We start from the raw sequence: 27,259 nt of genomic DNA, 5'->3' as shown, positions 1-27,259 counted from the left end.
GAACATGGATATCTTTGGGGCTGTTATTCTGCCTGCCTCACACTCGCATTCGTCATCTTATCTCGTCTCCTCAGTGACTCTGGGGGCATAAAAAAACTGAGGCTCAGGAAGTTTGGGCAATTTGCTCAAAGTCACACAGCTAGAAAGTTGTAAGGAGGGGGAAGTAGAATCCAGGTCTGTGGGATTCTAGCCGAACTTAATGGATGATAGAGTCTCGTAAGAGGAGAACTAGGCACCTGCAATGTTACAAAGGTCTTGGGCTTTTCCGTCTATGATTTCTGCTCTTCCATGTGCCCAGGCAGGCTTTTATCCTACATCTTTTCTTCCAAAGGTTGAAAGGCGCGTATCTGTCCGAGCACAGGGTGAGCACCTGCAGCTTGTCCCAGTTCAGGGAGTGACCCACATTCAAAGGTCAAGCTCAGCCAGCCACCTCTGGGTCTCCAGCCTTCCTGACTGTTTCAGGGTTGATCGCATGCACGCTCGCATGTGGTTTGGTAAATGATTTTCTCAATTAACCCATAAGTTAGAAGCTTCCTGTTCCTTAAGGGGATGGCCCAGACTCTAGGGACCTTCAGCCTCGAGAAGGAGCCAGGAGAAGAGGAAAGAAGGGGGGCTCATCTCTTGGGTACCAAACCAGAGGAAGAAAGACTCTGGAACAATACTATTTTGTTTTGGGTGAGGCACTAAAAATTGAACATTTAGCGTCTGTTGGAGGAGGGACAGCAAGCCTTAGTCACTCCCTGGGTATCTCAGGGTACATACAAACGCAGTGGCACCTGCCTTCCATGAAAGTGGAAGGCCACAGTGAGACACTGGGTGACTCATGCAGAGCTTGAAGGGGAAGCCAAGCAGTTGGCTGTGCTGCTCAGCGATGCGGAGATAAAGAGAAGCCAGTCACTGTGTTCAGGCCTCACTGAGCCCCCACCGGTGCTCTGGGGGGACACAGGACAGCCCTCTTGCTGTCTTCTCCCTCCTCATCCCCCGCACCCACGGAGCCCAGGTTCCTGCTGGTTTCTCATGATGCTGCGCCCGAATGGTCCCTCTCCTGAAGGGAGTCCAGGAGCAAACCAGGCCCCTTTGTCTGGATGAGAAATGGGTCAGAGGAGGGTGTCACCGGCTGGCCAAGAAACCAGGAAATCCTGTTCAGTAAGATAAAGGGTGAAGCTACCCTTGTTTAACGTCACATCAGCTCTGAGAATGGACCAGCCTGCCTCTCAAATGTGGCTGGCGGGAAGTGACAGGGGCACAGAGAAGCAGGCAGGCTCATCACTGCTGGTGGGAAGAAAAGTTGTCACGAATGCAGAGTATGCAGTATTCTATCGAATTTCAGCTGCCGGATCTCTAAGATCATGCTGATGTTTTGCGCTATAAACAATGTTGCAAGGAACACCTCTGCAACTAAATCATTGTCTCTTTTCTGGATTTTGTTTTCATCAGTAGAAATGCTTAAAGGGAATTTGGTTTTTGTTTGTTTGTTTGTTTTTAGGGCCCCACCTGCAGCCTATGGACGTTCCCAGGTTAGGGGTCGAATCGAAGCTACAGCTGCCGGCCTACACCACAGCCACAGCAACACCAGAATCTGAGCTGTGTCTGCGACCTACACCACAGCTCATGGCAACGGTGGATCCTTAACCCACTGAGCGAGGCCAGGGATCAAACCTGCGTCCTTGCCTCGTGGATGCTAGTCAAGTTCATTTCCGCTGAGCAGATTTGTTTAATCTAAAGGGTGTGTATTTCAGTATTATTGCTGCGTAATAAGCCACCCCCAAACTTAGCGGCTTAAAACAACAATTAATTACGTCTCATGATTCTGAGGGTTGCATGGAGAGTCCTTCTCAGCGGGATCCCGTCTGAGGCTATGCGAATGGCTGTGTTCCCCTGGAGGGGCGTATGGGCTGGAAGGTTCCAGGTGGTCTCACTCACATGTCTGGCTGAAGCCTTGATTCTCCCCCATGTGGCCTCTCAGCCTCTAGCAGGGCTACCCATGGTGTGGTCCTTGGGCTCCCAGAGGAAAGGGCGGAGGCCGGAAGCAGCTTTGGTCCAGACTCTTGAACTCACGTGATGTAACTTCTGCCACATTCTACTGGCCAAAGCAAAGCTGTGAGTCAATCCAGATTTAAGAGGATGATGAAGAAATAGATTCCATCTTTTTTTTTTTGCTTTTTACGGCCTCATCTGCAGCATATGAAAGTTCCCAGACTGGGGTCTAATCAGAGCTACAGCTGCCAGCCTATGCCAGAGCCATGGCAATGCCAGATCCAAACCGCATCTGTGACTTATGCTGCAGCTCATGGCAATGCCGGAGCCTTAACCCACTGAGCAAGGCCCGCATCCCCATGGATACTAATCGGGTTCCTTACAGCTGAGCCACAACGGGAACTCCAAAATTTACATTTTTAAACAATCATTCTGAAAGATATGTGGCAAAAAGGAGCAGAAGGTTGGGCAGAGCGGGAACAAGGCTTAACCCTGAAGAGGTTTTGTGGGGACCTGGGGAATGAGGAAGGGGCTTGGGCAGGAGAGACAGCCATGGAGATGGTGCCAGACAGACAGACTGGGAGAGATGGAGCTCAGCCCCCACTCTGCCCAATGGGAATGACCATCCCTTAACTGCCTACATGAATGTTGCTGAGCTGCCAGGTCCACGGGGGACCTGCCAGGGGATGACTATGGGTGTCAGGGGACAGAACGTGCCTGTGCTATCACATATTTGTGCATTCTTCCAGAAGTGGTTGCCCCAGTTTGTTTAAAAATAAATATTCCCAAAGGACGTTGGCTAGTGGCCATATATACATGGGTACTGCCTTTCTGAGGACAATTTGGAACATTTTAGAAAAGGACTTAGGATGTAAACTACTATGGTAGATCATTATAATAACAGCCCCACTGAATCCCACCTCACTGTGTCTGTGCCCCTTGGCCTTGCTCTTCCACCTATCAAGAGATGAGGTCTAGGAGTTCCCGCTGTGGCACAGTAGGTTAAGAAACCCACTGTAGCAGTTCGAATCACTGTGGCCTAAAAAGACCAAAAATAAATAAATAAAGGTGCTAATCAAAACATAAATTTCATTTGCAAATCCTTCCAAGGTCTGAGCCATCATGGCTCCAGCTACTTATGCTCCCCTGGCTGTGGCCACCTGGCCTTCCTTGACTTCTAAAGACACCAGCTCCCCTGCATGTGTCCTCATCTGGGCTGAATCTTCTCCTGAACCCCCAACTTTTCCTTTTTTCAGAAAGAGGTCTACTGAGATACAATTCGTGTCTCAAACAATGCATCCATTCAAGTGTCCAGTTCAATGGTTTTTAGTATATAGTTTTGTAACCATCACCATTAGTCAATTGAGAACATTTTCATCACCTCAAACGGAAACCCTGTACCCTTCTTCTGTCCCCTGAATCTCTCCCCAGAGACCAACTGGTTTCTTTCACTTAGCATCATGTTTTCGGAGTTCCCTTCATGGCTCAACAGTTAACGAACCCAACTAGGATCCATGAGGATGCGGGTTCAATCCCTGGCCTCACTCAGTGGGTTAAGGATCCAATGTTGCTGTGAGCTGTGGTGTAGGTTGAAGACGCGGCTCGGATCCCACGTTGCTATGGCTCTGGCATAAGCTGGAGGATGCAGCTCCAATTTGACCCAGGAACCTCCATATACCTTGAGTGTGGCTGTAAAAAGCAAAAAAACCCACAAATACACACACACACACAAAGGCATCATGTTTTCAGGGTTCATCCACATTATAGCATGCATTGTATGTACAGCGAAATAATATTCCACCATAAGAATTTACCACATTTGTTAATCCATTCACCAGCTGATAGACATTTGGGTCTTTTTTGGCTACTGTGAATAATGAACATCTGTGCACAAGTTTTTTTTTTTTTTTTTTTTGTTTGTTTGTTTTTTTTTTGCTTTTTTTAGGGCCACACCTGCAGCATACGGAGGTTCCCAGACCAGGGGTCTAATGGGAGCTACGGCTGCCAGCCTGTGCCACAGCCACAGCAATGCAGGATCCGAGCCACGTCTGTGACCTATACCACAGCTCACGGCAATGCTGGATCCTTAACCCACCGAGCAAGGCCAGGGATTGAACCCTTAACCTCATGGTTCCTAATAGGATTTGCTTCTGCTGCGCCACGACAGGAACTCCTGTGCACACATTTCTGTGTGAATATATGTTTTTATTTCTCTCAGGTATGTACTTGGTAGAATTGTTGGATCATACAGCAACTCTGTGTTTAATCATCTGAGAAACAGCCAGACTGTTTTCGCAGGTGGCTGCCCTGTTTCACATTGTCACCGGCGACATGTGAGAGTTCTGATTCCTCTACCCAAATCCATTTCAACTCACTCATACTTCAGGTCTCAGCCTAGGAGTTACTTCCATGTGAAGGGCCCTCCCTGGGCCCTTCCACCCCATCCTGGGGGCTAGGTCAACTTCTTTGCTTTAGGCTTTCAGAGAACTGGACTTCCTTTCTCCAGGTGCTCAGGTACTGGTTGATGCAATGATTCCATCAACACTCGCCTCTCCCCAAACCGAAGGCTTCATGAGGGCACAGACTGTGTTGTTCACCTTGAAACCCTAACCCAAGGCTAGCCCGTGGCAATAGCCCGAGAGAAAGCTGCAGAATGAACGAATGAGTCAGGGCTGAAGCACAAAGGGCACATGACTCATTCAAAGTCACCAAGTGGAGCGACAGGAGCCCTTTGACCTATTCCACTCTGACCAGTATGGTAGCCACCAGCCCTACGTGGCCACTGAACACGTGAAATGTGTCAGTGCAGGCAGAAGGACTGGGGTAATATCAGTATTATCTCACACAGAGCTGTGTTCTGCTTAGGTGTCAATCTTCACCCCCACCAGCCAGATCTGCCAGACCAATGTGGCCGTGGGACAGGTGAAGCGAGCTGGGAAGTGCTTTGAAATCGCCTGCGACGAAATCAAGGTCACTGACTGGCGGAGCGACGTGGAAAAAGAACTTGGTGAAGTTGGATGCATCCTACGTCATCCTTCTGTGTGCAAATGGGGCTGGGCTTTCCCCACCCCGTTCCGAGGGCCAATGCTTCCCCCAGCAGCTCGGCAGGCCCCGAGGCATCCCCTTCTCACTCTAGGCTTATTTATTTTTTATTTTATTGTTTTGCTTTTTAGGGCCATACCCATGGCATATGGAGGTTCCCAGGCTAAGGGTCTAATCAGAGCTACAGCTGCCAGCCTACACCACAGCCACAGAATGCCAGATCTGAGTCTCGTCTGTGACCTACACCACAGGTCATGGCAATGTGGGATCCTTAACCCACTGAACGAGGCCAGGGATCGAACCCGCAACCTCATGGTTCCTAGTCGGACTTGTCTCTGCTGCGCCACAATGGGAACTCCCCCTTCTCACCCTAGGCTTAAAAGAGCAAAAGCGTCCTCTCTCTTCAGATGCTCTAGTCTCTAGGATGCAACACCCTCTAAATTAGAAGAGAGCGGGGGAAAAAGCACATCTCGCTCTTTCTAATTCATTCTCATCCTGATGAGCTTATGGGAAAATAAGTTTACTTCTTCCCCAGGTCCTCCTCCTGGTCAAGGGCACAACTTTTCCCTTCATTTCTTCTCCTGAGACTCAGTGGTGGCAGCTGGAAAGGTCTACCAAGAGCACCTAGCTTGACTTTTTCACTTGGCATAAAGGGAAGCGGGTCCAGAGGAGAAGGGCTTGCCCAAGATCACAGAGTATCCACCTTTTTTTTTTTTTTTAAGAAATATTTATTTATTTATTTATTTATTTATTAGGGCCGCACGCATGGCATTTGAAAGTTCCCAGACTAGGGGTCAAATTGGAGCTGCAGCTGCTGGCCTACACCCCAGCCATAGCAACACCAGATCCAATCCAAGTCTGCGATCTACACCACAGCTCACGGCAATGCCAGATCCTTAACCCACTGAGTGGGGCCAGGGATCGAATCCGAGCCCTCATGGATACTAGTAGAGTTAGTTACCACTGAGCCACGATGGGAAATGCAAGATGAGCTTTTTTTTTTTTTAGGTTGCAAATTTCTGCCACTGAAATTCTGGGTCCCAGGATGAGAATATGAGAAAAAGAATGTGCGTATATATGTATACACATAAAACTGGATCACTTTGCTGTACAGCAGAAATTGACGGAAATCAACTATAATTTAAAAAACTTTTTAAAATTGTGTCCCACTTTTGAGACAGCCCTCGCCCCCTGGTGGACAGGGGCAGACTATGCATTACAGTGAATGGTCCAGTCATAAGAAGGAGTCTCATTTAAGGTTTCTATTTCATATTATAGGAAATTTGATTTTAAAAATAAAACCAGCCAGTGTGGTTTTTTGTAGCTCCATAATCGGAGCTGTAGCTGCTGGCCTACGCCACAGCCACAGCAAGGCCAGATCCTTTAACCTACTGAGCAAGGCAAGGATTGAACCTGCGTCCTCATGGAGAACTAGTCGGATTCTTTCCCACTGAGCCACGAAAGGAACTCGCGAGGTTTGTTGTTTTGGTTTTATTTGTTTTCATCCAGGAAGGAAGACAGGGTGTGTGTGGGGGGGTACAGTGGGGAACTCTGCTGTGGGGAATGACATTTTCGGATTGGAGTCGTTTCTGGATGTGATCCCTCATCTCCTGCATCAGAACCTCCAGAAAGTATAGGATTAAAGTGCAAGTTCCTGGGTGTTTCCTTGGCTGCAGAATCAGCCTTCACAGACGGGGGGCCAAGGATCCTTCTGTAGCCACAACGAGGCGATTCTGGTGCAGATTCAATCTAAGAACTGGGGACCTGGAGATAAGCCTGCTTACAGCTGGGATTTTTGGTGCTTTTTAGGGCTGCACCCACGGCATACGGAGGTTCCCAGGCTAGGGGTCCAATGGGAGCTACAGCGGCCGGCCTACACCAGAGCCACACCAATGCAGATCCGAGCCACATTTGCGACCTACACCACAGCTCACGGCAATGTCAGATCCTTAACCCACTGAGCAAGGACAGGGATCGAACCTGCGTCCTCATGGATGCTAGGCAGATTCGTTAACCGCTGCACCACAATGGGAACTCCTGCTTACAGCTGTTTTACCTTCACCTGTGAACTGTTCTCAGAAATTCTCCACCTGCAAAAGCACTGCCCAGACACCAAGGCCCATTTACTTGCCACCTCCCCCGTGAGACCACCCTTACCAAGTCCCAACAGCCCCATGGGAATCCCACGTGATAGCACCCCACCCAGCATGGCCCAGATGCTCCGCACAGGTGTGTCCATAGGCGTGTTTTTTTTTTTTTTAATTTTTGAAAGCATAGTTGAGGAGTTCCCGTCATGGCGCAGCGGAAACGCATCTGACTAGGAACCATGAGGTTGCGGGTTCAATCCCTGGCCTCGTTCATTGGGTTAAGGATCCGGTGTTGCCGTGAGCTGTGGTATAGGTCACAGACACAGCTCAGATCTGGCGTTGCTGTGGCTGGAGTAGGCCAGCAGCTGTACCTCCGATTAGACCCCTAGCCGGGGAACTTCCATATGCCGCGTGCAGCCCTAAAAAGACAAAAGACAAATAAATAAATAAATAAAAGTATAGTTGATTTACAATGTTCTTTCAATCCCTGCTGCACAGCAAAGTGACCCAGTCATACATACATATTTTTTTTTCTCACATTATCTTCCATCATGGTCAATCACAAGTGATAAAGAGTTCCCTGTGCTGTACAGAAGGAGCTCACTGCTTATCTGGTAAATGTGAGAGTTTGCATCTACTAAACCCAAACTCCCATCCATCCCATCCTCTCCCCCGCCCACCACCGCCCTTGTAGTAGATATTCAATGAATGCTTGAATTAAGCACCTTAAAACCTTTCACCTCTTCTCGGTAGGCTGTGGAGAGAAACAGCAACAGGGAGCGCTGCGGCCAGGCCTGAGGTGGCCCCTGGCTCTGCCACTCTGAGTGAGGAATCTTGGATGCATACATGCTTTATCTCTGAGGCTCAGCTGCCCAATTTACTGATGTGGCAAATGCACCTGCCTCATGGGGTGGGGATTCAGTGAGCGGATGGGCATCAAGGATAAGCATCTTCTAACCAGAACTGTCACTCCAGCTCGCTGGGCCTGATTCCCCCTACAGAGCGAGGAGGCAAAAGTGACATCAAAGGGTCCCTGTTGCTGATGCCCAAGTCTGTCTGCCTCCTGTGCTTCTAGTCGCTGGCCCTGGAGGCAGGGGATGCAGCCCAGCCCTTCAGGCCCTTACCCCACCTTTTGGGGGGTTACCTTTCTCCTACATCCCTGGCTTCTGGACCCTCACAGTACTGCTGGTCACCTTACAGAGGCGTTTTTGGGATTGCTCTTCTACAAGTTTCTCCAGAGCCTGACATTGCACATTCCAAATAGCTGAGCTGGCCACGTTTTACCTAGAAAGGGGGCGATCATTCATGTTTCAGCAATGCTTCCAAACAGCCTCTTCTCCCTTGGAGGTCTGCAGACTTGCTTTTCAGAAGTCTAGTTCTTATCTCGCCTGTCCTCCCCTAGGACTGGGGTAAAATGCCACAGGGCTGCTCTTGCTCCAGAGCCAGTACTGTCAAGCCCCACCCCGAATCTCCCTGGGGGCTGGCTCACCAAGGGAGAGCCCACAGCCCCGAGAGGGAGAGGGAGGCGGAGGCGGAGGGGCTGGCTTCTGCCCTTTTCATAAACAGGGAGGCCTTGTCACGGAGGGAAGCAACAACTGACTGTTCCAAATTAGCACGATTAGTTTGGAGGCGAGGCAAATTCAGCATCACCTCCTTCTCCCAATGCTGTGCTCCTCTGTTAGAGAAACCATCCCATGCAACTCTTAAGAGAGAGAAAAAAATCAGGTGTGGCGTTCCCACTGTGGCTCAGCGGTAAAGAAGCCAGCGAGTACTCAGGAGGACTCGGGTTCGATCCCTGGCCTCGATCAGTGGGTTAAAGATCCGGTGTCGCTGTGAGCTGTGGTGTAGGTCGCAGACACAGGGGTCAAATCGAGCTACAGCTTCTGGCCTGCACCACAGCCACAGCCATGCCAGATCCAAGCCACACCTGCAACCTACACCACAGCTCATGGCAATGCCGGATCCTTAACCCACTGAGTGAGGCCAGGATCGAACCCACATCCTCATGGTTCCTAGTTGGATTCATTTCTGTTGCGTCACAATGGGAGTTCCCCTTTAGCACTGATTGTGATGTTTTAAGATAGTCCACTAAAATATTATGTATCTGAATTAAAGGGTATTTTGACACGAGGAGAGTGTCTCGCTTGCCTCCCCCTGCCCCACCCTTGCAGGAGTGGGAAGAATCACTGAGACTTGCTTTGCCAACAATGTACTCCCTCAGGTCACAGCTACCAGATCCTCAAAACCCTTTATATCAGTGTCTGGAGAGCACAAACTACTCCAGGGATTTTTTTTTTTTTTTTTTTTTTTTTTTGTCTTTTTGCTATTTCTTTGGGCCACTCCCGTGGCATATGGAGGTTCCCAGGCTAGGGGTTGAATCGGAGCTGTAGCCCCCAGCCTAAGCCAGAGCCACAGCAATGCGGGATCCGAGCCGCGTCTGCAACCTACACCACAGCTCACGGCAACGCCGGATCGTTAACCCACTGAGCAAGGGCAGGGACCGAACCCGCAACCTCATGGTTCCTAGTCGGATTCGTTAACCACTGCACCACGACGGGAACTTCTACTTCAGGGATTTTAAACAGAATAAATACAATACAGGGCACTGATCATGAAACCCAGCAGGACCCTGCATGGCTTCTGGGCACAAGCTTTTCTGTGTCCCCCATTTCTTGTTTTTTGGAAATAAGCTTCAGCCTCCATGGCCTTCCCTGAGCTCCAAAGAGCAGGTTCCAACCCACTGCTCATCAGGGAAGGGAGGGGTTGCAGAGACCAAGAGACAATAGTGCAGCCTGGGGGCAGGGTCCTGGGCCCTCCTCTAGAAATACACATAACACTATCTGTGAGTCCTTCTGCAGAACTAAAACCCCCAGAGAAGAAAACAGGAGCGGAGGACCACCAGAACCAGTCCTGGGGCCCTAAACACCAACCAACCTTGAAGAAGAATGAAAGCTTGCACCGGCCCTGATCTGTGGCCCTGTTTTCTACTCCCCAGCTATAAAACCACTTCCTAATCTTCCCCAGGGCACACAGTCTTTAGGGCATTAGCCTGCTGTGGCTCCTTTGCCTGGCAAAGCAACAGAGCTATTTTTCCTCCTTCGCCCCAAACTCTGTCTCTGTGTTTCTATTTGGCACCAGTGGACAGAGGTCGAGTTTCGGTAACAATCACACAGATGAAGGAAGATCTGAGAAGGCAGAAGAGAATGAGCAACCTGGAGATCAGCAACCAAGGAAGTCTCCACCCTCCTGGAGCTGGAGGGACACACAGACTAAGCAGTGTCACCAGAAGCAGAAGCAGGGTCGTTTGATGGGCCTGGAACCACGGCTGGAGGCGGCCTGGTAGGGGCTGGGATGACAGAGCGGAGCTGGAGCCATGAAGGAGACACAGGCACTATTGGAAAGTGTCCTCCGCAGGTGAGAGAGTGAGGAGCCCCCGGGTCCTTCAAGCTCCAGTCACCACTAACTGTTGGTTGGGCCTGGCCAGATGCAGGACAGGGGCGACGACAGACCCAGCTCCCAGGTCCTTTGCCCAATTCCTCCACCGCGTCCCCTTGTCACCTTCCCACCAGCCTCTCTCCCTGCCAGGTCACTCCACCCAGTGCCTGGGTCCTCTGATGGGAAGGAGACTCCCTTGGCCCATGTCTAGTCATTAGACTAAATTCACCCACCTGTTGTCTACACAGCATTAGCGATGCTCCATCTTTTTCCAAAGACACTGGGTTACATGCTGGGGCAGACACACCCTAAGGTGACCCCTTGTAAAATCCTCTCCCCTGGAGTGTGGGTGGAACATGTGACTTACTGATAGCCCCCCGAGAACGTGGTCAAGGTGATGGGATGTCACTCCCAAGATTACATCAATCAAGGCTCTGTCTTAGAACTACCGTGAGAGAGACTCTCCCATTGGACTTGAAGGTAAAAAAGCTGTGCTCTGACATGTTTATAGAGAGCTCTGCAAGTCAGGGAACTGCAGGGGCCTCTAGGACCTGAGGGGCCTTCTCCCAACAGCCAGTAATCAGGCAGGCCCTCAGTCATACAGCTGCAAGGAAATGAGATGTGGGTTCTCCCCACTCATGTCCTCAGATGAGAACACAGCCCAGTCACCAATAGACTGTAGACTTGACCCTGAGCAGGGGACCCAGCAAAGCTGTCTGGACTCCTGATCCATGACATCTGTGAAATAATATACGTGTTGTTTTAAGCCACTAAATGTGTGGTAGTTTGTTACACTGCAGTAGAAAACTGAGACACACACACACACAAACCCTAAAAAAAAAAAAAATGGGGAGTTCATGGCTCAGTGGTAACGAACCTGACTACTATCCACAAGAAAGTGGGTTTCATCCCTGGCTTGGCTCAATGGGTTAACAATCCGGTGTTGTCATGGGCTGTGATGTAAGTCACAGATGTGGCTCAGATCTGGCATTGCTGTGGCTATGGTGTAGACTGGCAACCACAGCTCTGATTCAACCCCTAGCCTGGGAACTTCCATATGCTGCAGGTTCAGCCCTAAGAAGGAAGAAAAGAAAAGAAAAGAAAACTGATCTACAAAGTGGGAATAAGACTCTCTTACCCTGCTTTTTCCAAACAAGAGAGTTCCATTTAAAAAGGTGGCACAGGAGTTCCCATTGTGGCTCATGGGGTTAAGAATCTGACTGGTATCCATGAGGATGCAGGTTCAATGCCTGGCCTTGCTCAGTGGGTTAAGGATTCAGCTTTGCCATGATCTGTTGTAGACCGAAGATGGGGCTCAGATCTGGCATTGCTGCACCTGAGGTGTAGGCCAGCAGCTATAGCTCCGATTTGACCCCTATCCTGGGAACCTCCATATGCTGTGGGAGTGGCCATAAAAAGACAAAAAAATAAATAAATAAAACAAAACAAAATAATAAAAAACAGAAAGGTGGGGCAGTAAATAAGAGAAGTCCCCTTCACAGTTTGGTTTATAATTGCTTTGCTTCCCTTCCTACCTCTTGTTCTCGCTCAGCCAAAACTACCAGGGACCACGGCCAGGTGTGCTGTTCAGTGCAGGAGGCAGAAAAGGGGAGCCTCGCTGCTCTCAGCTGGAGTTTGGTGTTAACTGCTGGTGGTCCCCTGGGGTGCTCCCGAGAGTGCAATAAGTAAGGGCTGGACTCAGGGTGCTTGGGGGTCAACAATGGCAAATTGACTCTGACACCTTCCACCCTCACATGATTCAAATGTGAATGTTACGCTCTGAATGTGTCTCTGCAGAATTCACATGCTGAATCCTAACCCCCAAAGGTACCATCACCAGGAAGTGGAGGCTTTGGGGGCGATTCGGTCACAAGAGCAGGGCACTCACAAATGGGATTAGTGCTCTTACGAAAACAAGCTCCAGAAAGCTTCCTGGCCTCTTCCACCTTCTGAGGACACAGGGAGAAGACGGCTGTCCGTGAACTGGAAAGCAGGCTCTCACCAGACACCACAGAATCCTGAGCTGGGACTTCCAGCCCCCAGAACTGAAATAAATTTCTTCTCTACATAGAAGCCCCCCGGCCTGTGGTGTTTTGTTAGAGCATCCGACACAGGCTGCGACAGTGGGCAGACGTTCCAACGACATCACCACGAACTCAGAGCTGAATACTTGAGCGGTCCCTTTAAGGTCATTTTATTTCCTTTTATGTGAACCAGTTGAAGAAAGAAAATCCCATAGATGCCTCTGAAAACAGTTAAGCTAATGAGAAGACGAATGTAAAACTTGCATAGATGGGGATGCCCACAGTTTGGATTTTCAAGGCCTAAAAGACAAAACAAAACAGAGCACATGGCACATTTAGGATAAACACCATTTCCTTCCACACCTGGAAAGCGGAAGGCCTAACGGTTGTGTACAGTTCTGGTTCTCACCTCTGGCTGCACATTAAGAACCATCTAGGGAAGGTTTTTTTGATTTGGGGGTTTTATGGGGTTTTTTTTTTTTTTGTCTTTTCTTTTTTAGGATCGTATCTGCAGCACATGGAGGTTCCCAGGCTAGGGCTTGAATCAGAGCTATAGCTTCCAGCCTACACCACAGCCATAGCAACCCCAGATCTGAGCCACATCTATGACCTAGACCACAGCTCACGGCAACAGTGGATCCCTAACCCACTGAGCGAGGCCAGGGATTGAACCCGTCTCCTCATGGTTACTAGTCAGATTTGTTTTCTCTGAGCCACGATGGAAACTCCAGGAACCATTTAGGGAAGGTTTTTTAAAATAAACTTGAAAAAAAAAAAAAGTGTAACTTAAATACAATAGAGCGCGCAGATCTTACAGCTTGAAGAATTTTCACAAATAGGCCTCCTGCATGACCAGCCACTCTGATCTTGACAGAGCATACTTCATGTACATGTGAAATCTCCTTCCTGGCCCCTCCGGGTCACAATCCCAGCTTCTGCCCACCCCCACCTCCACAAGGGAACTGCTGTTCTCATTTCGTAGAGATTAACTCGAGAAGCTGTAAAAATACTGACACCTTGGTCCCACCACAGTCTGTCTGACCTCATCTGGGTGGTGCTCTGGCCTGGGGACTTTGCAAAGGGCCAGGTGATTCTGGTGTGTCGTTTTGAAAACCACGCATGGGTTTAAGGTCAGGTCGCATTCCCTGCAGGGCAGCAAGGGCTCAACCTCACAGCCCAAAGAGCTCCTCCCAGCACTACAGACAGGCTCCCTGGCAATTTCTGGATCGCAGCTGTTAGGGGCCAGGCCAGGCACTGAATCTGCCAGGATGCTAGGGTGGTTCATGGAGGCAGATGACCTCAGTTCTCCTTGATGAGCCAGGGGCAGGTGGGCTGGGCCACGGATTTTGGCTGAAGTGACAAGTGATATCCAGGCAACAGTGGAAGTGGTGACAGCAAATACCCTTCACCAGACATCCCTCCTCCCCAAGAAAGTACCCTTCGATATTTATCTTTTTTTTTTTTTTCTCTCTCCACCCTGCAGCATATGGAAGTTCCCTGGCCAGGGATCAGATGTGAGCCGAAGTTGCAACCTAAGCAGCAGCTGTGGCAACACCAGATCCTTAACCCACTGTTCTGGGCCAGGGAACCTGCATCCCAGCACTCCCAAGCCGCCACCAATCCTGTTGCGCCATAGTGGGAACTCCCCCTTTCATGTTTATAAGATGGATCTGGTGTGACCCAAATCAGGTGCGCCCAGATTTCATTCTAGGAGGTTTCTCTTTACCATTATTTGGAGCTGTGATCATCCTTAAGAAACTGAGCAAACTTCCCCTGGAAAATCCCTGGAGATGTAAAGCCAGTGATGCCCAAAAAAGTGCAGAGGAGAGAAGAAGTGAAAAAGAAATCAAAGAGAAAAGACAAAGCACTCACATGGCTTTTGCAGGATGGCTTGGCCAACCCAAATTTTTGTGTGATCTGGTTCGTCCTGAACTCCTGCCACTTGCTGTCCACCAGGGTCTGGGCTCTGATCTCGTACGTCACCAAGCGCTCTGCCCTCAGGCTGATGGGGCTGTGCTCACAGACCGAGGCGGGGAATTCCAGGTCGGTGTGCCTTATTCTCTGCAAGGAGGGTGACCCACCTTAGGTGGAACCAAGACCGAGGTGACCCGGAGTTAGCGCGAGCTGGTTCCTGCCATATCCATCATCCTCGCTGATGTGTGCAGAGAGCAAGCACTTCCTCATGGCCCCATTTCCTGAGCCTAGCTGCTGCTGAGCCAGTTGGCATTTGAACCCTCACCATGAACAAGCCACTGGCCCACTGACTGGAGTTTGGCCAGCCCGGGTAAACACCACGGAGTCAAGCTGTATTGAATTGGAAGGGCTTCGCATCACTTTGCCAGAATTTAAAAACCAACATAGTATTCACATGAGCATTTTGACTACTGTTGTTCCAAAATTCACCTCTTGCATCCAGTAAAATCCATTATGTAGGGAAATGCCTGAGTCACTGAAGACCAAGAATTGGCCCAAGGAAGAGCCATGATTTGCTCTAGGACACATAATGAAGCAGTGGCCAAGCTGGGATAAAAACCCACGTTTCTCATTCATGCATGAATTCACTTATCCATTCGTGATAGAAACATACCGCCCCTATGTTCCTGGCTCTGTGATTGGCAGTGGTAATAAAAAGATTAATAAGATACAGTGTATCAAGGAACTTAAAGTTCAGGAGACTTATAATCGAATCCTATTTTGGAACATAGGGGTCCACCATCAGAGACGTCACTGTCATCATCACCATCATCATCTGGGCCCTGTTCCAAGCTCTTTGCACAATTTAGCACATTTAATACTCGCAACAACCGGCAGGGGTGGGGGGTACGTCCTCTTACCTTCTCTGTCTTAAAGGTCAGAAAAGTGGACATAGGGAGGTTCCTGGGCTCCCCAAGATCATATGGCTCACTCGGCAGTTTGATTCACACTCCACTCTACTCTTCTGCCTCTCCTAAAAGTCCAGCAGGGAGCATGGAGCTGAAGCCAGCCACACTCCTAACTCCTCCAGAGTCCTGTCTGCAGTTCTGTTTTGCCACCCTAAACAACACCATTCCCACTCCCTTTATAGGCATACCTGTTACCTCCACCAAGGAACAGCCATCTGGACAGCATCACCAGACATGTACAAAGTGAAGATGAACTGAGAGCCAAGTGTGGTTTCAGAAGATTAGCATTTAACCCTGGCTTTACCAGTAAAGGCCATATGAACATGAAGACACCCAACTTTGAGATCCTCATCTCTATATATATATATTTTGGCTGCACCCATGGCATGCAGAAGTTCCCAAGCCAGGGATCGAACTCAAGCCACAGCAGTGACCCAAGGTGCTGCAGTGACAATGCCAGATCCTTAACCCACTGCACCACAAGGGAACTCCAAGATCCACATCTATTGAATGGGTTAACTACAGCAACATCAAAACATTGGTGCAAATAGCATATGCCATCCTGTCCATGAGCGTGATTAGTCCCAGGCTTACAACACATTCCAAATTAATGGGTAATTCGTGTTTAATGAACTATTATTAATTCATATGAATTGACTCTGAATCTCCAAGGCTGTTTCAGAGACATACCTTTCCTGTGCTCTGTCCTTCTTACCTGCATGTGGAAACTATACGAGGTCGTATCGTGTTTGATTCCCTTTATCTCAAAGAAGAATCCATATATGGCAATCGTCTTTGAGTGTGTTGTATACTCCTAAATTGGGAAAGATAGGAACCAAAGTGATGGGGAAAAAAATCCTCAGGATTCACAGGCAAGAGGACAAAGCCTAAACAATTCTAGTTCCAACCACTAAAGTGACTAATTTGTGATTTAAAACACAGGAGCAATTTCAGCCTAGGAGGCAAAAGAAATGACAGATTGTAGTGACTTCACAAATCCTTACAGATTTAGCACTTGGTGGCAATACTATTTGCCCCTTCTTGGGGAGAAGAATGAGTTAGGCATGTTCTTAGATGACTCTGAATCTGCAGACCTTTGAAACAAAGCTTTTCGCTCCAATCCAATGTGACCAGGAGACCCTCCATGCTCACGGTATTGCAGAGTGTCCTGGCGACTGCAGTCTGCAGTCCATCAACTTGGGCAGGTCTCTGAACCCAGCCCCTCTAGGCCTGACCCAAAGGGGAGTCTCCGAAGATAGATTCAGGGCCCCAAACCCTTAAAACACAAGTTCTTTTGAGATCACTACCAGGATGGCTTTAGTTGGAAGAGAGCAGCAATTTCTTGGAGGATGGTGCCTATTAAAAGAGCTAAGACCCAGCGCAGTTGCCAGCCCCTCAGGCTCTCCTGGCGACTGAGCACCCAGACGACTTAAGCCTGAGCTCCTGACCCACTGCTGCTTTGATTCGGGGCTGCATCAGAATAGCTGCTTAGATGGTCGCCCTCACAGCCTTAAACATGGACTCGAAGTGGAATCTCTTCGTGAGTAGTTGGCAGCCCTCTCTATTTGTGGGAAAGAGGATGACCAATTCAACCCAGCTTGCTCCAGCCTTGGCTGGTTTTAGAGCAGAAAATCCTGCATCTGCAAGGAAACGCCTCTCACCTTGGAAAATTGGGACAGTTGGTTATTCTTGTGGCAAATCTCGGACATGCATGGAAAGTTACTGAATGACCTCTCCCTGTGAATTTTACTTCCAAGGGGGTTGCCAGGGTGCCCCAGACTCCTACAATGTCCTCTTCTGCCATGGCCTTCCTACCAGAGGTAAGAAGTGACCGTGGCCATTGTACAAAGGTCCTTAACCAAGCACAGGATGGGGCGGTTCCTCCCCTTGCTCAGGCCCAGCGGTCAGTACCTGGTTAAAGAGCAGCCCGAACCTCACCGCCTGGGTGGTAAAATCTCTCACGTGGGCCATGTCGCCCCCACTCTCCAGCTGAAAGGAAAACACACACCACTTACCAGCAACCCCCTCTGTGCCCTAAAGTGTTCTGTCTCTGGAGCTACACTCATCCATGAATCCAGCCCACAGTATTTACTGAAAACCTACCAGCCGGGTACCATGCTCAATGCTTTCAGAGGATGCAAAGATGAGGACGAGAAAAATGCCCCAGTGTCTTACTGGGGAAATAAAGTGTGTACATCAGTAGCCTGATCAGGAGGCAGAGGATGATCAGGGCTAGAAAGTCCAGAGAAATTACGGCCCCACATGGCTGGCTCCACGTTAGGGCTGCAGCCCAGAGGAGCTGATTTCAGGAGGATGATGTTGGCAGCAGGGGGTAAAAGGAAGGAGGCAGGCAAGGCCAGAAGGACATGAAGAGGGAGATGGGGGGTTTCCTGAGGTGTCCAGCCCCAGCCCCGGGACGGCCCCCCCCACCCCCATCTCCCCACCCAGCCTCGCCCCTGCTCTGTCAGAGCACGCTTCTGAGTCAGGTCCCTGAGAAACCCAGTTCCACGGAGTGGTTATCTACTGCGCAGGGCGCACTGAGCCCTGTGGTCTGCACATTACAATAGGTATTTGTTGAGCCAAATTGAATTTTAACTAGTGACTCATAAATCTTCAGAACTCAAACACTGCTCCACTTCATTTCTGAATGACTGGAAACACATAAGAAGCACAAGAGTTTGCATAGACAACTCACAAAGGGAGAAATGCCACATGGAAAAATATTCACATTTACTGGTAATAAAAATGCGTGATGAAAGTTGAGATGCTGCTGTTCGCTTCGCAATTAACACCAAGGGACCTGAAGGAAACTGCTCTATGATGCTGAGCTGGCACAAAGTAAGACACCTTACTCGTTTGTCGCTGAGGGAAGAGTAATTTGGGCCCGATTGTCCTAATAGGTATCAAGAATAAAAGCACACAGTCCTTTGGGGGCCAGTATTTTCACTTTCAAGAGTCTCCTATAAGAAAATAATTCTAAGAAGAATAAAGTAAACCATTACATGCAAAGGCATTCACCACACAGTCTATTTATAACAATTGACAGTTAGAAACACTATGACTTTTCTACAGTAAAGGAAAAGCCAAGGAGCACTGATTGCAGCATATCCTCTTGGTGGAAGACTCTGCTGCCATTAAAAATGGTGATAAGACACTATTCATAAAACAGATAACCCACAAGGATCTACTGTAGAGCACAGAGAACTATACACAGGGTTTTGTAATAACCTATAATGGAAAAAAATCTGAAAAGAATATATATACACGTACAGGTGCTGTACACTTGAAACCAACACAACTTTGTAAATCAACTATACTTCAATTTTCTAAAATGGTTAAGAAGCACATTTCATTAAGTGTAGTTTTTAAAAAAGACTGGAAGGCCAGAGAATGCAATAAGATGTTAGCACTGGTAGTTTCTGGATCATGGGTCTGAGGCTATGTGTTTTCTTTCAGTTTCTCTGCATTTTGAATTTTTTTTTCTTTTTTTTTTTCTTTTTTCTTTTTAGGGCTGCACGTGTGGCAGATGGAAGTTCCCAGGGGTCAGATCAGAGCTGCAGCTGCCGGCCTATACCACAGTTCACGGCAATGCTGGATCCTTTAACCCGCTGATCGAGGCCAGGATTGAACCTGCATCCTCATGGATATTAATGGGTTCATTATCACTGAGCCACGAGGGGAACTCCTGCATTTTGAAAATTTTCAATAATAGGTACATGACGTTTGTGTCTGTGAGGAGACTCTACTGGAGGGCTGTGGGAGTGGCTAAGGCTGTGCGTGTGGCCAATGGTCCCCACTCTCCAGGTCAGCAGGGCAGGTGCTCTGAACACCTGGGCTCAAGGTGGGGCCTCCTTGGTCCCCTCCCCATGGGGCACACTGCACTTCTGCTGTGCAGGATCCAGATACTGCCTGACCTCAAAGGCCCAGAGGTTTCAAACGCAAAACACATCTCCAGAAAGAGCAAAGTCAGAAAGGCCATAAATCTCCATAACTATTTCCTTGCTGAGCTGGCAACTCACTGCGTGGTAATGGCTGGCTGTAACCCGGACCAGCCAGGATTCAGGGAAGAAGTTAATGTGCCTTAGCTCCTCCAGATGCTTGCCTGGAAACACAAAGGGAACATTCTTACAGATTTATTCATAACAGAGCCTCATTTACAGAGGGGAAAAGGAGGAAGTCAGGAGCTAAGGACTGGAGGGCCACCCCAGCCCCCAGAAGCAGACCATGGGGGGAACCTAAGTGGGGACATCCCAGACCACTTTCCCCCATAACCCCACCCCCTGCCCCGCCACAATCCTGCCCAAGGAGGGAGGGTTGAGATCTGACACTCAGGGTCTTTGGTCAACACTATCTGGGCCCCATCAACCGTCTGTGGGTTTTCCAGCCACTCATTCTACCTGGAGAACTGGAAACCGGTGTTGAAAAGTTCTCAAATGTCCTTTCAGATGCAAAGATCTCACTGGGCTGCCCTTACCAGAGCCTCAAGAGTTCCCTCCCTTTCCAAGGCCTGCCATGGGCCCGGAGTGTGCGGCTGAGAAGATGCTCAAGCAGGAGCACAGACCCACAGTTTTCTCCCAAACTGCCCAGCGAGGGACCTAGAGAGGATGCCTGAGGGGCGAGGCCCATGCCGAGGGCAGGGACACAGCGTCGGGCACGGGGTTCTCTGTGTGCACCTGCACGGCCTGTTGGCCCCTTCCGTCCTCATCATGTCGCACAGAAGCTCTGATTACCCCCATTTTACAGATGAGGACCCTGAGACCGGGCAGTTAAGTGACCTCCCCAGAGTCACACATCTTGGAAGTGGCAAAGCCAGATCTCGAGTGATTCCTTTGGAAATATCTAGTGGGGCTTCCCTGGGAGTGGCTTGTCGGGGTGAGGTCCCCAAGAGCCTCCCTGGACCGGCTCCCTCGGGCCGGGGCTCACCTTTGATGATGCCGTGCAGACGCAGGCAAAGGAAGAGCGGCGTCAAGGTCTGTCCTACGTCCTGTTCCAGAAAGGAGCACGTCTTGGGGAAGCTTAGCAGAGGTGTGACGAGAAAAAAAAGGCCTTCAGAAAACTCCTTTCTGGAATTGGTCAGGGCTCGTGAGTCATGTCAAGAGACTAGCAGTTCCCCCAGCCAGGGGGAGACGGAACCGGGTTCCCTCTGGATGGGTGATGAGTACGGAAGCAGAGGGCGGTGCCCCCGAGGCTGTGACACAAAGGGTTATATTCCCCTCGCCACCTACCACACAGTAGGTGCCTGATAAATACCATGGGGCAGCTCCTGTTGTGGCTCAGCGAGTTAAGAGCCAGAGACAGTATCTGAGAGGATGGGGTTCAATCTCTGGCTCCGATCAGTGGGTTGAGGATCCAGCGTTGCCACAGATTGCAGCAAGGTTGCAGATGCGGCTGGGATCCAGTGTTGCCGTGGCTGTGGTGTAGGCCTGCAGCTGCAGCTCTGATTCGACCTTTAGCCTGGGAACCTCCATATGCCACAGGTGTGAAAAAGACAATGGGAACGCATGGGACTGATCAGAGGGTTTCCAGATACATTTTCTCAAGGGGCGAACAGGACAAGTATCACCGACTCCATTTTATTTTATTTATTTACTTATTTTTATCTTCTTGCCTTTTCTAGGGCCGCTCCCACAGTATATGGAGATCCTAGGCTAGGGGTCTAATTGGAACCATAGCCACCAGCCTACACCAGAGCCACAGCAAAGCCAGATCCGAGCCGCATCTGCAACCAACACCACAGCTCACAGCAACACCAGATCCTCAACCCACTGAGCAAGGCCAGGGATCGAACCCACAACCTCATGGTTCCTAGTCAGATTCGTTAACCACTGCGCCACGACGGGAACTCCCGACTCCATTTTATAGATGAAAAACCAATGCCTCAGCCAGGACTGGAACTCTTGGCTTCTGATTCCTCCTCCACACACGCTGCCCTTTGAATATGCGGCTAGTGTAGCGCGTCCTAAGCACTTCTAGGGAGAGTTAAAAGGAAAGTCGGATGAGTGGTTAACTGGTTTTAGCGGCTTGTGCCAGGGTCAGATGTGTGACAGTGCTAATATGAAACTCCAGTTAATTTCCACACAGGGCCGAGGTCAGGGCTGGGTTAAGATCAGATTCCCCTTGAGAAGACACGTACCCACAGACACACATCCACCACTCCTGTTTTGAAACCACTGGCTTCATAAAAGGATCACTTTGGACAAATGGGGACCACGGGGGATGATTTTTCCAAATCCCCTTGGAAATGCAAAGTCATTCCCTTAAGGCAGATCCTGTCTGGGACCAGCCAAGGGCACTCTGAGAATATTTTTCCATGAATCAAGACTGATGTCCCCAACACACCCTGTCCCAGCCACACTGCCCGCGCCACTGGCCCCGTGTCCGGCCTCTGCTGGGGGTCCTGCCAACCTGCCTGGGGGCCTCATGCTTTCAAAGATCTGGGAATTCCTGGGACTCTCAACTGCTCCTAATGTCTTCTTTCCACAAGAGAAGTTTGGGGGTGCCAAGGTGCTGTGAGGGGGGGGAAGGGGTGAGAAGACAGAGGAGTTAAATCAAATTCAATGATTATTAGAATCCACTGGGGGCGTTCTCGTTGTGGCTCAGTGGTTAGTGAACCCAACTAGTATCCATGAGGATGAGGGTTTGACCCCCGGCCTTGCTCAGTGGGTTAAGAATCCCACGTTGCCATGAGCTGTGGTGTGGGTCGCAGATGTGGCTCAGATCTGGCGTGGCTGTGGCGTAGGCCAGCAGCTGCAGCTCCAATTTGACCCCTAGCCTGGGAACTTCCATATGCTACAGGTGCAGCCCTAAAAAAACACCAAAAGCAAGCAAGCAAGCAAGCAAGAAAAGAAAGAAAGAAAGAAAGAGACAGAGAGAGAGAGAGAGGAAAGGAAAGAAAGAAAGAAAGAAAGAAAGAAAGAAAGAAAGAAAGAAAGAAAGAAAGAAAGAAAGAAAGAAAGAAAGAAAGAAAGAAAAGAATCCACTGGGGGCCTGTCTCTGGGAGTGGATGGACCAGGCATAACTAGAGGAAGGCTGATAGGTCCAGGAGTGCTCGGCTACCGATCCTGGAACCAGCCCTCCATTGCCCCGGCAGGCAGAGCTGGGCTAGTGTGGGTTGTGCCAGTGCCCTGAGAATAAATGTATATGTTAGCTGGACAAATACACCCCCTTGCCCCCTTTCCCTGAACTCAGCACTGCCCACTTCCCTGCCTCTCTCTCCCCACTGAAGGAGGTGCAAGTGAGATGGCATCATGGCGGGAGCAGGTGTTCAGGAGGGAAGAGGGCGGGGCTGGGCCAGTGCCCCCAGCCGAGCCCAGGGCTTTGGTGACTGAGCCCACACTCTCAGCACAGGCTCCCACAGCCCCAAGCAGCCCCTGCGAAGTGAACACTTGCTGGAGGTGCAGGTTAATACAGGTTCAGCCCAGAAAGGAAGGACCTGCCAGAGGATGTCCCCTCTGGCTCAGAAACCCCCAGGCACCAACTCACACCTTTAAGGAAAGGATGCTGGGAGAGCAGAAGGACCCAAGGCCACTGACTCTCCCTGTGAGAGGCCCCCAGACCTGACCATCAGGTGGGACCTCTCCAGACAGACCTCTTGTCCCCAGAAAGGATTCTGAAAGAGATTTGTGGGGGTTTTGCTTTTTGTTTTTTGGGTTTGTTTTGTTTTTTTTGGTTTTTTTTTTTTGTTTGGTTTGGTTTTTTTGGCTAAGCCTCTTGCATCAGAGGTTCTGGGTCCAGGGACTGAACTCAAGCCACAGCAGTGACAACACCAGGTCTTTAACCCACTGAGCCACCAGGGGACTCCTGGAAGAGCTTTGTTGAGACAGGTGACTGGACTTTCTGGTTCCTTGGTCACAAATGGCACTGATGGTGATTGACTTGGACAGGGAACCAGTCAGCTCATCTACTGTCCAACCACGCTTTGGGTCCCTGAGCTTGGGCCCTGGAGTCAGGCAGACCAGGTTCCAGTCCTGGGCCAGCCGGCCATCAGCCATGTGACCAAGCCTGTCCAAGTTTCCCTCTCCTTCTCTGTCGGGGGGGTCAACAGCCACATGTGTTTCCCTGTGTAGTTGGGAGAAGGAAACTGGTGACAGTGCTTATGAGGGGCTGGGCACAGCTGCTGGTTCCCAGGGGTGCTCTGTGCCTCATGGTTACCGCCATGGTCCCCTTGTCTCCCTGAAAGCCACCTGGAGTCTCCAGTCCAATGCATCATCATGTCCTTTTTTTTTTGTCTTTTTGCCTTTTTAGACAGCATATGGAAATTCCCAGGCCAGGGGTTGAATTGGAGCTGTAGCCGCTGGCCTACGCCACAGCCACAGCAACACCAGATCTGAGCTGTGTCTGCGACCTACACCACAGCTCATGGCAACACTGGATCCTTAACCCACTGAGCAAGGCCAGGGATCGAACCTGCGTCCTCATGGATGCTAGTGGGGTTCGTTAACCGCTGAGCCATAACAGGAACTCCTACGACCATGTTCTTGGTGGCCTTATTTATCCTTGCCACCCTTTAAGTCGCCCAAGCCATGGGCCACCTCAAAGGAAGCAAACAGTGGGGACCCACCCCTTGAACCAACTGGTGTCCCCTGTCCTAGAGCCGGCTGGGGGTGGGTCTCCACAGAGCCAACACTCTGCCCAGGCCTCCTGAGAACAGCTCAGCAGCCTAGTGCACTACCACCTAACCCGACTCAACCCCGCCATCTGGGGGGCGGCATCTGTGCCTCTCTGGGCCCAGGATGCTCGCCCTCACCTGAGGTCAGACAAACCGGAGGAAGTTGGCTGCTACGTCGGGGAGCTCTTTGCATGGCTTTCGATGGAATCAGAGGCTGGCATGGGTCCCCCTGGCACTGAACTCCATCTGTGCAAAGATCTCTTTGGGTTTAGCACTGACTTTTCTGGCACAATCTTCCAGCCATGGGTTCTGCCTCCTAAAGTTCATCAAGAAACCCCTGGGACATGACCCCCTCGGGGAGGTTCTTGATACTGAAAGATGCACCCACACTGGCTCTAGGTGCTGCTCTCAAAGCCTTGGGGACAAATCCCTCAGGAGCGCTGAAAGGCAGTGCCCAGGACAAAGCTTCCATCTGACCGGCACAGACTGTAATTTTAGAGCTGCCGTTGGCCATGACCTTCTCCCTGCCCCCATCCTGTCATCTGTTGGAGTCATTTACCCTTTTAGACTCAGCACCCCAGGAGCCCAGCACTTCAGAGTTTAGCCTTAAAATGCACACTCTACAATTCTGGCATCTGCTATGACGTGGATGATGCTTTCAAGACATCATGCTGAGTGAAATAAGCCAGATGCCAAAGGAAAAATACTGTAGGATCCCACTTAGGCGAGGTTCCTAGAACAGCCAAATTCACAGAGAGGGAGGTAGAGTGGCAGCTGTGGGGGGAGCGAGGAAAGGGGATTTAGTCTTTAATTGGTATGAGTTTCAGTGTGAGAAGATGAGCAATTTCTGGAGCTGGATGGTGGTGATGAGTGTACAACAACGTGAATAGGCTTAATGCCACTGAGCTGTGCACATAAAAATGGTGAGACGGCCAGCTTTATATGTGTTCTACCACAATAAGAAAGAATGAGGGTTAAAAATTACTTGGTGTCTATGAAAAATATTCGAGATAATATTTCACAGGTGGGGGTCCCGGCGTGGTTCCGCAGTTATGAACCCAGTTGGTATCCTTGAGGATATGGATTTGATCCCTGGCCTTGCTTAGTGGGTTAAGGATCCAGCATCGCTGTGAGCTGTGGTGTAGGTCACAGATGCAGCTTGGATCTGGTGTTTTGTGGCTGTGGCGTGGGCCGGCAGCTACAGCTCCAATTTGACCCCTAGCCTGGGAACCTCCATGTGCCCCAGGAGCTGCCCTAAAAAGACAGAATATATATATATTCTGAAGTTCGGAAAAAAATTACACACCCGGGTGCAAGCGCATATGGTGAGAAGGGAACACGGCCTTTTTCAAAACCCAACTCAGTGTGGAAGACCTGGATGCTTCTCAAACCCAAGAAGCAGGAAATGGTTCTCATGGCTCCTGACATCAAAGTGAGGCAAGGAAACAATTCTGAATGTCGCCGCCACCACCATCCCCTACCAACTGTCACCGCCATTCAGGATCTCCCGCCAAGTGCTGTGCTGGACCTTTGGTTTGAGTCAGAATGAACCTACATCAGCCCCAATGAGGGGGTGTTGTTAGCCTCCACGCAGGAAGGTCAGGTGTTCGCCCAAAGTCTTACAGCCGCTTAACGGCAGGGGTGGGACTCAGACTCAGGGCTGCACCTTCTAACACACACCTCATTTACTGAAAGTCTTGTTTGTCTCAGCTTCCTAGGCTGTAAACTTTGTGAACTTGGGGATTTGTCTTACAGGGCCTGGCTCTCAAATGGCTTGCAACATGTTACGTGAATTAACTGGATGAATGAACTGTCCCTGACAACTCACCAGCCTTAATCCTACCATCCCACCCTTCCACTCCCCCAGAATGTGCCTTCTAGGAATGCAGCTCCAGCTCAAGTGCAGGCACGCACACATTGCATGCACAGACCAGGCTATTCTAAGCCAGTTTTCCTGTGCTCACAGGGTCCTGTCTGTTGTTGCCACACTTATTTGTCAAGCCAAGTCCTACTGGTCATTTGTTGAGACCCAGGGCGATGTCATCTTGACTCTGGAGAAGAAAAGGACCCTGACCTTTGCCCAAAGGCAGAACTGGAACTCGAAAATCTGTCTAATGCTGACTTAACTGCCTTTTGCACATCCTGCATCCAGATACGGCACATTCCTTGTGCTCCTCTAAAGTCTCCACTCTCAGTGTTGCAGAAGACATTTCAAGGCACCCCATTTGGCTAAGAAAGCCAGGCAGCCACATACCGGAAGTGCAAAGGTAGCAAGGAGTAGGCATCAATCACAATTAGGGACCTTGAAAAGAAGTGAGAGTCAGCTTCTTGGAAGCCAAGCTAAAGGGACAGGAGCAGTGCTGGTGAGAACCAGAGAAGAAATGAAAAAAGCAAGAAACACAAAAGTCAGGTCATGAGAAATGCATCCTGGCCTGAAATGCATCACCCTCCCTGCACAGCGCTTGGTGGAGAGATGCTAAGAGAAAATAATTTGATTGCCCTCATGTCCATGACTCACGGAATATTTCAAAGTGAATGTTCTGGTAAAGAGATCAGAGTCATCACGCCAGGGGTGCCCAGTTTCATGATGACTCTGTGGTGCTATCTGCAAATGCCATCTATTAATCACAAGCGACTCAGAGCCTCTGCCCGCCCTGGCATCCAGCATCACAGGGCATTTCCTTCAAAACACCCACAGGCTGTGGTGCTGGGGTCTAGGGCATGGCTGGGTGGCTTTCCTTAGAGGCTCTTGTCGCACGGTAGGTGGGAAGGTAGTGCTGGCTTTGTCAGGCCACCGTGCACCCCCACAGCCAGCACATGCTCAGGTTCTCTGGAATCTGTCCACTGAGCAGGTGAGATCCTGGGAGGCTTCCTGGAGGAGTGCCTCTGCCAGCTCCATAAAGGCTGGGTCAGATTTGGACGGGGCACAGGAGGGAGGAGACGCCGCCGCCACAGCAGTCAGGGAAATCTAATAGCTGGGATCGTGTGGAAATTGGCTTTACTGACTGCTTTGAATGACCTCCTTCTGGTGAGGTTGCTGGAATCATCCTTGCAGTGTCTGAGAGGGACCCATTTAGCAATTAATAAATCTGCTCAGGACCAGGATTACAGGTCCATCAATGACTTGCCCTTAACCCTGAGATATCAAAGTAAAAGCATGAGTCAGAAGATTTAGGAGCCCCAGGTCCAGCCAGCTCTACCACC

The 27,259-nt window shown here is 50.0% G+C and overlaps 1 protein-coding gene across 1 annotated transcript in view; it reads right to left on the bottom strand.

Annotated features, from left to right (window-relative positions):
* BTBD16 (BTB domain containing 16) overlaps positions 11,958 to 27,259 on the bottom strand; it is a 55,924-nt gene continuing 40,622 nt past the window's right edge. The window contains exons 10-15 of the mRNA XM_021073716.1: positions 20,371 to 20,462; positions 19,467 to 19,549; positions 17,359 to 17,436; positions 16,163 to 16,261; positions 14,438 to 14,626; positions 11,958 to 12,865 (exon numbers count right to left, since the gene is read on the bottom strand). Of these exons, the coding sequence (XP_020929375.1) occupies positions 12,797 to 12,865; positions 14,438 to 14,626; positions 16,163 to 16,261; positions 17,359 to 17,436; positions 19,467 to 19,549; positions 20,371 to 20,462 (610 nt within the window). The 3' untranslated portion in view covers positions 11,958 to 12,796. The remainder of the gene's footprint in view (positions 12,866 to 14,437; positions 14,627 to 16,162; positions 16,262 to 17,358; positions 17,437 to 19,466; positions 19,550 to 20,370; positions 20,463 to 27,259) is intronic.

The sequence above is a fragment of the Sus scrofa genome, chromosome 14 (genome assembly GCF_000003025.6).
Source record: "Sus scrofa isolate TJ Tabasco breed Duroc chromosome 14, Sscrofa11.1, whole genome shotgun sequence".
Taxonomy (NCBI): domain Eukaryota; kingdom Metazoa; phylum Chordata; class Mammalia; order Artiodactyla; family Suidae; genus Sus; species Sus scrofa.
The sequence above is the reverse complement of the archived record's forward strand: the minus strand, read 5'-3'. Positions and strand labels throughout refer to the sequence as shown.